The sequence below is a fragment of the Juglans microcarpa x Juglans regia genome, chromosome 5S (genome assembly GCF_004785595.1).
Source record: "Juglans microcarpa x Juglans regia isolate MS1-56 chromosome 5S, Jm3101_v1.0, whole genome shotgun sequence".
NCBI classification, from domain to species: Eukaryota; Viridiplantae; Streptophyta; class Magnoliopsida; order Fagales; family Juglandaceae; genus Juglans; species Juglans microcarpa x Juglans regia.
This window is the reverse complement of record NC_054603.1, coordinates 12,876,540-12,891,111: the sequence shown is the minus strand read 5'-3', so window position 1 is coordinate 12,891,111 and position 14,572 is coordinate 12,876,540. Positions and strand designations below refer to the sequence as shown.

Genomic DNA, 14,572 nt, shown 5'->3' with positions numbered 1-14,572 from the left:
TTCGAACGAATTTATTTTTGTTCAAACGTATTTTGCAATCGTTCAAACACGTTACTACTGTTCGAACGTAAAATTGTTTCCATTCGAACGATATTCTGGGACGAATTTCAATCGTGACAAAAGAAATTCCCGTTCGAATGTGTTCGAACGGTTTCCTTCAATTTCGTCCCAAAAGATATTTTTTGAGATGAAATGTTGATTTTCATCCCAATATACCTTTTGGCACAGTGTTTTTGGAACGAGCTCGGGACGACTATTTTTCGTCTCAAAAAATTTTTTGGGACTAAAATTTTCGTCCCAAAAGAGCCTTTTTGTTGTAATGTTAAGTCAATATAATCAGGAAGTATTCCATTAATTCTCAATGACCATATAATAATTATATACCATAACCAGTAACTTCAACAGTATAAGTTGTCTCTTCTTCACAATCTCAATACCGTTTTATCATTAAGAAAGACATAACGAAAACATTTAACATTTAAAAAACACAAGGCTGATGTTAGTGCCCTTCGACATCTCTTAAATACTTTGTTTTGATCTTCTTTAGCATGGCTAAAATAATTTTCATGTTAGTTCTTTGTTCAGGCAACTCTGCACAACAATCTAAAGCCAATCCCATAATTGAAGATATGCACTCCCCCAAGGCAATAAAATATCTTTCGTTTCCCAACAAACTGGCATCAACAATATCCATCGTTGAAATGGGCAATGCTTCCTTTACCCAATGCTTCAAGCTCATTTCTCCTGCAAACATGTCATCTGTAGGTTTTTTCCTTGTAAAAGTCTCAATGAGTAGAATGCCATAACTATACACATCTCCTCTTGTAGAAACAACTCCTCCTAATCCATACTCTATGCATAACATTACAACTTATTGTTAGAACTTACTTCAATATTTGATAGTAGTAAAAAAACAAATCGAAGCAAAAATTGTGTAGATGAATGCTCTATCATATGATAAGACTTGATTGTGTACGAGTAAAATAATGAATAAGAGAGTTTTAGTGGTAAATTAAAAAAATCACCTGGTGCCATATACCCCAAAGTAGCAAGAGTCATGGTTTGCATCATAGAATCCTTATCACCTAAGAGTTTGGCAATGCCAAAATCAGCAACATGTGCAACCATATCCACATCTAATAAGACGTTGCTTGGCTTCAAGTCACAATGAACAATAACTGCTGAGTAACCATAATGAAGGTATTCCAATGCTGATGCTACATCAATCATTATCTTCAGCCTCTGTAAGAAATTCAAACAACGATCATGAGAGTATAACCACTTCTCTAAGTTCTCATTTGGCATGTATTCCAATACAAGGGCCTTGAAGTCCATGTTGCTACAAACGCTAATGATTTTGACCAAATTGCGATGACGAGCATTCCGTAATACCTCGCACTCTGCATCAAAACACTTAAGTGCCCCTTCTACTCGCAAGTTTATAACTTTTACAGCAATATCCATCCCATCTAAAAGTGTTCCCTTGTATACTGATCCAAGACTCCCTTCACCAAGTAAGTTGTTTAAACTGAATCTTTCTGTTGCTAGTACAAGTTCTTGGTGAGAAATTCTTCTCCATGTTGGTAAATTGTATGAATCTGTCTGCTGTGGAAATTCAGGATTCTCTTTTTTACATATTTTATAGGCTAATGAAGAAACCACTACAAGCATCGCTAACCCAATTGTTGGTAATAAATACTTCAGTAGATGTGATACTATGGCCTTTTTTCTGTGAGGAGAACCTTCTTCACATGGTGGAACTTGTAATCGAGGAGCACCACAAAGCGCATCATTTGAGATAAACAAAGCAGACCAGAAGTGTACAAATGGCCCCCCTGTAGGAATTTTCCCCCGTAGATTATTGAAAGAGACATTTAGATACTTCAGGTGCAAAAGTGCTTCTAAGGAGTTGGGAATTCTTCCAGATAAATTGTTGCAGGAAAGATCTAGGGTCTCCAAGCTTAAGAGTGCAGCAAAAGACTCTGGAATGGAACCTTCTAGTTGGTTGACCGCTAAAGAGAGATTAGTTAGATATATGAGGCCACCAATTGTTATTGGGATATTCCCTGATAGTTGATTTCTTGATAGATTCAATATCCTTAGGACTTTCATATCTCCAATCTCTAGTGGAAGAATGCCAGTTAATGAATTGGATGACAGGTCAACCTCCAAGAGACTTGTAAGGCTCCAAAAGTTCAAAGGAATCAGGGAAGTTATTTGGTTGAAACCTAAGTTGAGCAATCTTAGGGAAGTTAGATTGCTTATGCATGTTGGAATATGTCCAAAAAGCTTATTGCTTTCTAAAGACAATATATACAAGCTCTTTAGATGACAAAGATCAGATGGGATATGACCCTCTAGTTTATCAGCTCCAAGGGACAAACCTTGTAACATGCACAATCTTCCTAATGTAGTTGGAATAGGTCCTTTCAATTCGTTGTTGGATAGTTCCAAAGTAATCAAACTACTTAGATTGCCAATCTCTGCCGGAATGCTTCCCTTAATATGGCAAGAAGCTAGGTAAAGTCCTTGAAGAGTTTGAGAAAGGTTACCAACGGAATTGGGAAGGAAGCTATGAAGGGGATTTGATGAAAAGGATATTTTTCTAAGATTTTTGCAATGCGATAAGTAAAAGAAAGGACTCAATTCTTGACTTCCCATGGTCAAATTATTAAAATCCAAGTTGATCCCCTCGAGATGCCTTAAATTACCAAGTGCTTCTGGAATTATGCCCGACAATGAGTTATGACTCAACTCTAGCTGAGTGAGTTGTGAAGCATTGGAGATGGAGTTGGGAATTCTTCCGCTCAATTTATTTTCTGCAAGGCTTATTTTTTTGAGCTTTGGAAGGAAGAGGCCCATGTCTGATGGAAGATGGCCTGAAAATTTGTTATACAGCATTGAAATAGTTCGTATAGTTGAGATATTGAAGATCTCGACTGGAATTGGGCCAACAAAACCGTTGAGTCCGGTGCTAATAAACTCTAGATTCCGGAGGTTACCAATTTCACTTGGTATTGAACCTGTCAAAATATGAATTTATATGTACTTCTATTAGAACAAAAAGAAGAAAAGAAAAGTAGTGGTTTTAATAATTTAGCATACACAAGTTAGCAGTAAGAAAACCAAGACCTCAAATACCATGTAGTTGGCATATTTACTGATAGAGTTACCGCGTACTATTTTGTTATGTGGGCCATGGAGGTATTATTAGTTGTAGTGAATGGCCTGTGACGGTGATGCAAAATCTCAAAATCCACTCACTGCCACCTTACCACTGAAACACCTCCACTATCCATTGTCGCCTTCTCCACCCACATCATTAACGATTAATTACTAGATTTATACCTTTGTTATAATTTATTGCAAGCATCTTGGAGTATATCATTATATAGCTTATAAGGTCACTACTTTATATTCATTTTTCATATTATAATAACGATGATTTAACTATCAACTTCGTTTCTATTGTAGCAAATTGATAATATCAGGACATATATCTTCTTGATTTATATATGATATATTATCCAATTGGTTTTTATTCATGAGCAACTTAAAAAGAAAAAATACAAAAATACAAAAAAAAAAAAAAAAAAAAAATCATTGGAGTAATGAAAGGGTGGTAAAAAGGTTGGTTCCATATATATTTCCGAAGGTACTTCCGATCATTTTGTATATATTTTCAATTGAAAGGTATTTAATCTGATTGAGTGAGAGAACATGTATACAAAATCCATAGCAATAATATCCACATATATAATTGACTAAAATAAGAGTCATTATACCTTCGAAGTTATTGCGATTAAGATATAACTCAGTAAGCATGGTTAAGTTTCCTATGTTCGGGAGTATTCTTCCGGTGAAGTTATTCATAGCCAAATCTAACACCTGTAGGTCTTTGCACTTGTACAGGGAGCTGGCGATGGTACCTGTAAAAAGTTTATAATTAACAAACAAATTTCTATTTTGTTAAGTGACTAAAGAAAATAATTGATTATTTTAAACTAGAATACTGTATTATATTAGTCGACTGTAATATATTCTCTTCTTTTTTCTTCGGTTATGGATGGATAAGGTGAACTATCCCCATTAATTGTCAAGAGATATTGATCTTATAACAACTCTTTTATAACAATCTTACAATTCTATATAAAATGGTTGGTATTTTTGTAAAATTAAAATTCATTTTTAATGAAATGACTTAATGGCAATGGTTGATTGTAAACCAAGTTATAAAATAGTTTGGGCAGCGGCGGCGTTGGGTGTGAAGGTGTGGTTCGTAGCGACATTCTATGGCTGGGAGATCGTGAGGGAAAGGTAGAAATCTAGGGAGGGGGGTTCTGAGGGTGAGGCGGTCATGGTTGGTGGTGGCTCGGTAGCACACGGGGCAGAGATGGTGGCCGAGGGAGAAAATAAAGACGAAAACAGAGACGAAGAGCGACAAGGGGTTGGGTAGTGTTCGATGGTGACTATGTGGAGAGTGGTTGGCCGTGCGTGAGCTTTGCGGTGGCTGTGTTCACAGCAACTTTGTGGCTTCTAGCGGTGGTTAGTGTGAGAGAAAGGAGGAAGAGGGTGCAGAGCACGGGCTGGAGAGGATGGCGCAGTCGGAGGGGGAGGAAAGAAAGAAGAGAAGGGAAATTAGGATTTTGGGAAATTAGATCCTAGCCCTACACTTGGGGTTGATTTAAATCAAACTATTTGCCGCGATCTATGGCCCTTTTTCGAAGGACTTGTTCAGATACTATCATAGAACATATTTTACTAAAACAACGGTCGTATTCATATATAGATAAAAAAATTGACTGAAACAAAAACTAATCATACCTTCAAAGTTGTTGTCGTTAAGATATAACTCTGTAAGCATGGTTAAGTTCCCTATTTTCGGAGATATCCTTCCATTGAAATTATTCACGGAAAGGGATAGAACTTGTAACTGCTTACACTTATACAAAGTGGACGGAAGTTGACCATGAAGTTGATTGCTACTCACAGAGAAAAATAGTAAGTTAGGAAGATGATCAAAGATGTACATTGGTAGCGTACCAACCAACATGTTATGGCTTAGTTCAATGGATTGCAATGAAGGCATGTTGACCAAGATGGATGGCATCGGACCCGTAAGTTGGTTTCCTCTGAGACCAATTTCTTGCAAGCCAAATATGTTGAATATAGAAGAAGGTATGGATCCCGAAAGTTGGTTATATGAAAGATAAAGTAGTTGCAACGAAGTCATGTTAGATAGAGATGGTGGAATAGTACCTACGAATTTGTTACCAGATAGAGCTAAAACTTGAAGTTTTGTTAGTAACCCAATCCGAGATGGAATTTCTCCGCTCAATTCATTGTATCCAAAGCTTAAGTATTCCAAGCGATAAAGACATGACAACTCATTTGGCAATGAACCATGAAAACTGTTGTTTCTCATGCTTAGGTTAACAAGGAACGAAAAGTTCCCAATGTGCGGAGGAATGGTACCAACAAGGCCCATGTAGGAAAGGTTTAAAGCTTTGACTCGGAGATGTTTAGAACCACAAGTGACACCGACCCAATTGCAAACAGAAGTAGAGGTGGACCAATTGTTTGTTAAAACATGATGAGGATCATAAGAAACATGATCTTTCAAGGCCAAAAGGGCAGATTGATCTGTGGTAATGTTGAGAATTGCAGCATTAGCAAAGACGTTAAACATGCGAGACTGTACCAAAAATAATGTAATAAAGTGGAGGATGAGAAAACAAGCTACTGGGTTGGCCATGACTTTGTAAATGGATTGAGGTACTGGATTTGTGTTGCAGTTGAACTCAAACGAAGAACGAGTGAGGCTGATATTTAAAGAGGTTCTGGGGTCTGGAAATTCATATTGTTGTTCTATATGATATATTTTTTAAGTGACTACAATTTAAACAGTGAATATACGAAACTATTTAAAATTTAATATATTAATAAATAAAAAATGATATATAAGATTAAAGATACTATTAATCTTAGAAAAATCTTATTTACAAACTTGTGTGGATAATACATATAGTAAAATACATATATAATATAATTTGATTTAAAAGATAAATTTTAAAATTTAAATCGTACAAATCAAATTTTAGTATTTAAATTATGCGGATATTGTATTTTACAATGCCGATTCAATAATAGAATAATTTGTAATTGTAAAATAAAAAATTATTCTATTCATAGTCTTACACATATATTTGTTAAGAAAACAAATATAAAAATAAGTATATGATTCAAAACTGCTAAATATAATTTTCCTAAAATAAATATCCTCGCCACAACACCCATCGACCTAGTAACTGACGACAGATTATCTACCACGCCAAGAAAAGAAAATCAGAAAATCCACCACCCATATCGTAGGCATCTAATCACCTAACTTGAAAGTAATGGGGTGCTCTAATACATTGCACCGCTATCATCCAATGTACCCAAAAAAACATATTACTTGGGTCAGCCAAAACTGAAAAGTCGCTGTGCCAAGACCCATGGCTGCTGGTGGTTAGGGTTGTAACCGATCCAGTTCGGTCTGATTTTGGATAAAATCTAGAACTGAACCGGTATATACCGATTTTATATTTTTTAAAACTGATTACCTTTCGATTACTCTCATAAACAGATACCTCCAGTTTTACCGATTTTCGGTCCAGTCCGGTCTGATTTTACGATTTTTTTAAAATGTAAAAAAATATATAATAAAGTGTTACTTTTTATAATAAAATGTTATTAATAATTTAATATATATATTATGTTTAAAACATATGATCAATTAAATTTTCATCTTTAAATTAAAATTTTATTTTATAAATTATAATAAAATTATCTTATAATATAATTATATTAATAATATATGATCAAACAAATTATAAATATTCATATTTAAGATTAACATTTTATGTTATAATTTATAAATTATAATATGAAATTATTTCATATGTCATATATAATTATATATTATATATACAAATTTAATATATAATTATATATTATATATTATATATAAAACTTATATATAAAAATATTTGTATAATATATAAAATTAATTTTTATATATATAATTTTTTTAACTGATCCGATCCAATCTCGAAAACTACAGAATCAAAATTGGATCGAATTCGATCGATTTTTATAATATAAGAATCGATTCTACATCGGATCGGTTTAAAACTGGATCAATCGATCCGATTCGATCTGATGCAAACCGATTTTTCGACTTAAATTTAGACTCTGGTGGCTACTTTCACACTCCACAGTTTGGAAAACTCGCAATCGACTCGACTCTCACTCGCTTGAAATGTCCCCACACACTTCTTTCGCTTTTATCTTTGACCGACTTCAGTCGTCCTTGGCCACAAGAAAACTCTTGCACTGAACGTGCTCCACTCTCTTTAATTTCGTTCCTACCCTCTTAAAGAGGTCATGACAGCTTGTCCGCCGGCCGTCTTTAATTAGACGATGATAGATCACATGCCAGTAGGGGTTGTGCAGCTAGGAGTAATATACAAGGCATGCATTCTTTTTGTCAGATCGATTTTATCAAATTCATTGGACTAGACTACCTGCTCTAATGCATTTTTAGACCCTCTAGTCAATATAGAGGACATGATGCCCATTAATTAGTCATGGTTGATTTTTCATTGGAATGTCTACATTTTCTACCCCTTAAATGGTGCACGGCAACCTTATTAATGTCGAGCTAGCTAGCTAGCTAGGTCTTAATTGTGGAGATTTGAGCTTCAAAACTCATGAAGTGTCGTAGTGACGGATGGATCGACTTCAAGGACTCGGATTTTCTGCCAGTATCTTTAGTGAGTGACAGCTTCCATGCAAGGCTGGCCTTTCCAAACATCATCTCACAAATTAGTGAGCTTGTAAGTCTTGGACCTGTCCCATTCGACTGATCTTTATGGGAAAATTCCGAAGCCCACAGTTTTGAGTTTTATAATAGTAAATTATACTAAAAGGTTTTAAATAGTATCTGAAAAATGTACAGTGAAGCTAGTTACCAAGTTAAACATGGATTTTTTATTAAATGTATTTATTCAGATAATTATAAATTTTTTTAAAAAAAATCATATATTATTAAATTATAATTTCTTCAAATTAAACATGACAGAAAACAATTATTACGTACAAACCAAAAGCAAGCTAATTTAAGAGAAGTGCATGGAATCCCGATAATGGGTCCCAAGCGTTTCTCTTGATATTTTTTTCTAACTTTTTTACTTAGTGATTAAGTATTTTTTTTATTAATGTTGTGAATTTTATTATTTTTTAAAATGTTAAGAATATTTAATAAAATATATCAAAAAAAAGGGAAAGAAAAATGACACCCTCCTTAAAATTAAATTCTCAAAATTTAGATGGTTGTAGAGCCACACCTAATTTAACAATGACAAAAAGGGCCCACTTAAAAAGTTATGAACAATACACCCTCCATAAAATTAAATTCTCAAAATTTTGCATAATTTTATTAATTATGAAATATCATTCAAATAAAAAAATATTTTAAATGAAAAATAAAAGTTTCTGATCAAAATATTTCAATATTTCTTTAAAATTTCTCTTATTTTAAATTATGGTAATATTTCTCTTTTGTTTTAAATTATGACAATAATAGAAATATTTCAAGTATTTCAAAATAAGAAATATTTTGTATGTTATGTCTTGCAAAAATAAAATATTTTTATTATAATTTAGAAAAATATTGAATAAAAATATTATATAGTTAAAAATTATTTGAAAATAATTTTTTAATATTATTTTTATCTTAAAATTTGAAAATTTGATTTTTTTTTTTTTGTTTTGTTTTGAAGTTTGTAAAAGTTGTATTGATTTTTTATTTGAATAATGATTAGGTAATTGATTAGATAAAAAAAGTTAAAAATTTGAGATGGAAAAATATTTTGTATTTGAATGATATTTTAGAAATAATAAAATTATGAAAATTTTTGAGAAGTTTTAGGAATTTTGTTGGTGTCCAAATATGGCATTAATTTTTAAAATTTTTTTACCTAATGGTTAATGAAGTATTTTTTAAAGATTTTATAATTTTTTATTTTTAAAAATAATAAAAAATAGTTGAATATTTTAAAACATGTCATAAAATTATAAAAAAGGAATCCTGCTTTGGTCACAACAGCTTGTGTCTCGTCCTTAATTAGATGATGGTAAGGTTGTTGATCACATGTAACGGAGGTTGCAAAAGACAAGCCCATTAATTAAGTCCTGTTTAAATTGAAAAATCATTTAATTCATTTCATTTTATCTCATCTTATTAACACAATTTTTTCAAATTCTCATAAAAATTATAATACACAGTTCAATTTTTTTAAATGTAAATTTAATTTTTTCAAATTTTAAAATAATAATAATTTTTAAATCATTTTATTTCATTTTACTATTCAAATGATACTTAAAAGTTATGGTTGATTTATTATTGGAATAATACATTTTTCTAGCCCCTTAATTAGATAATGATAAGGTTGTTGATCACGATGAAAGTTGTGTGACAACCTGCTCGAATAATATATAAGGCATTAACTTTATCATATCTATACTTTGGAGAGGTTGTGATTTAGAAATGAGTCGAGATGGTTTGTGAATAGTAAAATAAAAATTATAATATTTATTTTATTTTATGTAAAAATTTAAAAAAATTATAATAATAAAATAAAATAAATTTTAAATGCATACGAGACCACTCAAATTTATGGGGACTACCCACTCCCCTTGATTTTTTTTAGACATCGGCTCCTTCCCCTTCACTCTTTCCATCTACTTCTCTAATTTTCCTTTGTATTTTGTTTTTTTCTTTTTTATTTTTTCAGACCAAATAAAGGGAGAATCGCTGTTCGTGGTCTTCGGGGTCCTTATAGCCAACACAACCGGCGACTCTGGATCTCTCAAGACCAACCGTCGATTTTTCCTTCCGAGGCGTTTTTTATGCACTGTTTTTTCCTTTTTACAGTGTTTTCTCTATATAATTTATTTATGCATTGTCTTTATTTTCAAGAAAACAAAAAAACCTAAAAACATTTGTCCCTTCGGACTTAGGTCTAAAGAGTGTTGTCCCCCCTCCGCTTAGTCGGTGATGTTGGGGTTTGGTTTCTCCATACTCAACCTAGTTGGGTATGGAGTTTTATGTTTGGTTACTGTGAACTCTGTTGGGAACAGAGTTGTGCTATCTCTTAGACTTCGGTCTTTAGAGATAAGCCGTCTGGACTAGACCATATCAGTCACAATAGTGTACTGAGATTCTATTAATGTTTATAATTGACTTGTTATTTGAAGTCAAAGTTGTATGTCCTCTTCAATTAATGGAATAAGATCCTTTTTATCAAAAAAAAATATATATATATACATTTTCTAACCCCTTAAATGGTGCACGGCAACCTTAAAGTCGAGTTAACTCGGCCTTGTTAGTTGAAAACTGCATGTTTCCACATGAACGATGGTAACCCTGCTACTGGGGAAAGAACCTATATATTGGCCGACATGGGAAAGAACCTATTGGCCGTCGGCTTGATTTTATCCACTTCGTGTAGTATACGCACTCAAAAAAATCTATAATTTAAAAAGAGTGTTATAATTAATTTATTAGATTTATTTTATAATAAAAATAATTTTATAATTTATAAATTACATAAATTATTTCGATTTATAAAATTATTTTTAAGTAGTATATTTATATTTAAAATATTTACTATATTTTAATTGTAGACTTTTCACATCAAAAGTTGTGTTTCGTAGGGATGAAGAATCCTCAAAGACTCAAATTTTCTGTCATTATCATAAGTGATGACAGCTTCCGTGCAAGGCTGGCCTTATTCTAACCTAAATGTTTCGGAGATGTCTCGAAGATGTGTCTCGAAAATTTTTATTTATTTATTTATTTAGTGATTCAAAAATTACTTTTTAATGATATTATAAATTTTTTATTTTTTTTATAAATATTTATGATAATTAAAAAATACATGAAATAAAAAAATAAAAAATAAAAAAATACTTTTTATCTGTTCGAGACTTTCGGACTATATCTCTCGGGAGATATAGCACTGCTCTATCCCAAACATCATCTCACAAATTAGTCTAATTCATTTTTATAAAAATTTTTATTTTATTTTATCTTTTTTAATTACTATAATTTTTTTAAATTTTCATATAAAATAAAATAAATAATTTTATTTTTTAAAATTTTAAAATAAAACTAATATTAAAAAAAATAAATTTTAACAATATTTTATTTAACTTTTAATTTTTATTTTAATTCTTCTTATTCCATCTAATTTTCACAAATGAGATCAGCTACTATAATTAAAAGCTCATACCGCTATTGGATACCTAATGACTACACCACTGCCAGTGGTTAAACTGGGCTAAATGGCCAGTCCCTAAAGAATTGTCCGTGAAAAAAAGAAATTAAAAGAAAAAATTAACAGACTATTTGAAAAAATACCATCAATGAGATAAATTTAAAATAATAATATTAGACACAATCATAAATTATGAAAAAAATTATATATTTGTTTTTAAAAAGAATAAATTTTATTATTAAAAAATTAATTTTTTTTTAATTTTATATTTACTCTTTTTTTTTAAAAAGTGTACCATTTATCTGTTTTATGATTGTAAATATAATCTCTCAATTCAAAATAAAATCGGCATTTTAAATACTCTCAAGAGACAAATATATGCATATTACCAGCGTTTGGATGTTAAAGTTGAATTGAGTTAAGATGATAAAATATTATTAGAATATTATTTTTTAATATTATTATTATTTTTAAATTTAAAAAAATTAAATTATTTATTATATTTTATATTAAAATTTAAAAAAATTATAATAATAAATCGAGATAGATTGAAATGAACATAATAACCAAACCCTCGAATGTATCGAAAAATTCAGTTGTCACAAAATCAAGCAAATTGAAGCCGGTTCTTAATTGTCATATTCTTTCCTCTTTTACACGTCAAGTACAAGCAAATGTGGCGGTGGATTCTGTCGAAATGCTCGATCTACTATTGTTGCTATGGGACCATTTGGCAAAGTTGTTGGTAAAGAAATTCACGTTTTGGAATAAAAGTTCCGGCAAACGGAGATTTATTACTCGAGTACTGTTTTTTACGGTTTGAATCGAGATATAAGATAGTGAGAAATGATATTTACAGTTGTGAGATTGTAAATATTATGTAATCATTTAAAAAAAATAGATAAATATGAAATTTATATAAAAATAAATTAATTTTTTAATAATAAATCTTATTCTTTGAATATACAATATTTACACATTTATAACATTATTGATATAATATGTGGACTACACTCATGTATTTAATGATAAGATTCATATAAATTAATGGCGAGTCATAAAATTATAAAAAGATCTTGCTCTAGTCATGATAGCTTGTCAGCTTGTCATGAGCCGTCACTAATTAGACTATAATGAGATCGTGACGGTCAGGAATAATATTCTCCAGTGGCTGTGATTTAGGCTTGTAAACACAATTTATTCTAATAATATTTTTTATCTGGTTTGGTTACTTAACTCCTTTCAACTCATCTCAACTTATCATTACAACTTTTTCAAATTCCAATATAAAATATAATAAACAATTCAACTTTTTCAAATTCTAAAATAATAATAATATTAAAAAATAATATTCTAATAATATTTTATCATCTTAACTCAACTCAACTCAACTCACTTCAACATCTAAACACAACCTTAATTTATTATTATAATTTTTTTAAATTTTAATATAAAATATAATAAATAATTTATATTTTTTAAATCTTAAAATAATAATAATAATAATAATAAATAATATTTTAATAATATTTTATCAACTCAATTTAACTCAACTTACTTTAACATCTAAACAGACCTTGTAGAGCATGGCCATTAATTGAAAATCATGGTTGATTTTTCGTTGCAATATCTACATTTTCATCCCCTTAATCGCTGCACGGCAACCTTAAAGTCGAACTAGCTTGGCCTTGTTAGTAGAAAACTGCATGTTTCCACAGGTTGATTTTTCTTTGCAGTATATATATTTTTTTTTCCATATCATCTAATTATAATCAGTCTCAAATTCCAAGGCTGGCCTTATTCCAAACATCATCTCACAAATTAATGAGCTTGCAATTCTTGGACCTTTCCCATTACACTGAACTATTTGGATTCTTCATTTGACGATGAGAATTTGATAGCAGTGTAGCTATGCTGCAAGTCCTTTTAAAAATACAGCTTGAGCTGTATTCGAGTTAACTTGAGTTGGCTTATTATTCGGTTTTATTTCATATATTCATAAATTATTTTTTTTAAACGAATTTGAATTTATTGTTCATGAATTGCTTTATTGATTTATTCATTTTTAGAAAAAATACATTTCATTATTGAAATTATATATACTTTCTCCAATTTTTATTATTAACGAGTTCGTCATTAAATTAATGGCATTGGCCACTCGAAATTTTTTTCAAAATTCAAAATAGCCCCTAAATTTTATTCATACTTCCATGTATATAAGAATTCCCCACCCCCCAAAAAAAAAAAAACAATTATAATTTCCTTATTCTCATATGATTTCTAAAATTTTGTAAAATTTCAATATATATAGAAATGTCTATCTCCAATTTTTTCCTCTAACTCTTAGATTTTGTATAATTTCTATATATTATCTATTTTCAAGAATGTGACCCCACTAAAATTAAATTAAAACCAAGTTTAGGAGAAATAATAAATTATTAACCTTGACGACAAATTTTTTTTTATATAATATTAAATTTCTTAATATAGAATCTAAAGTGAAAATACAAGAAAAATCATTTAAAATTGATGATTTATATGAGAAATAATAGAGATGTTTTATCATTTAAATTTTATTGAGCAAGGAAAAGTTTTTTTAAGGTCTCAATTGTAACATTCTATGTTTAATGTGATACCAAAATAGATAAATTTTATATGAAATTTGATAAAATAGCATAGATATTAGAATGAAAGATGACACTCTAAAAGATCACTTGATAGTTTATATGAAGAAAACAATTTCTATATATTTCATATCTACAAAAATAATAATGGATGTACATTATTCTATAAAATATTGTCTTAAAAAATTTGAAACAGACATTAATTGAGTTTTTAAAATTTTATTTCTATGCTATTTTGTAAATTATCGAGATTTAATTTTATATATAGTTATGTTTTATAATTTTGTGATATTTTTTTATTTTACATAAATATCTCGTAGAAAAGTTAACCCCCTAAAAACAATTGATGGTTCGCCACGTTAATTGGTTAGGTAAACTATATATAAAATTGTTTTACTTCTGACAATTAAACCATTTAGAACTTTTTATCACAAGTTTTAACGGACTGCCTAGATTACATAAATTGTTACATGTCTACATCAATGAATAAATTAAGATTTAAATCATGACATATATCACATTGGAACAATAATTTTTCTTATCTTTTTAAAAATTTAAGATGTTATTATTTAAAGTTAAACAAATTCAATGTAACAGTGATATATACGAAATTTTACAAATTTA

General features: G+C 30.0%; 1 protein-coding gene across 1 annotated transcript; it reads right to left on the bottom strand.

Moving 5' to 3' along the window:
* Positions 1 to 402: 402 nt before the first annotated feature.
* Positions 403 to 5,805, bottom strand: LOC121267491 (probable LRR receptor-like serine/threonine-protein kinase At3g47570). Its single transcript, XM_041171381.1, has 5 exons — positions 5,340 to 5,805; positions 4,825 to 5,267; positions 3,786 to 3,929; positions 1,026 to 3,023; positions 403 to 852 (listed from the first exon to the last, which is right to left on the bottom strand). Exons 1-5 carry the CDS (start codon positions 5,753 to 5,755, stop codon positions 500 to 502), a joined length of 3,354 nt encoding a protein of 1,117 aa, XP_041027315.1. The 5' UTR covers positions 5,756 to 5,805; the 3' UTR covers positions 403 to 499.
* Between the last annotated feature and the right edge of the window lie 8,767 nt (positions 5,806 to 14,572).

Excerpts from the sequence above, each read along its gene's own strand:
- LOC121267491 (XM_041171381.1), bottom strand. The coding sequence starts at position 5,755 with ATGGCCAACCCAGTAGCTTGTTTTCTCATCCTCCACTTTATTACATTA. Across the intron at positions 5,268-5,339 it reads TTAAGCTTTGGATACAATGA|ATTCGTAGGTACTATTCCAC; the intron begins ATTGAGCGGAGA and ends ATCTGGTAACAA. Across the intron at positions 3,024-3,785 it reads TAATCGCAATAACTTCGAAG|GTTCAATACCAAGTGAAATT; the intron begins GTATAATGACTC and ends ATATTTTGACAG.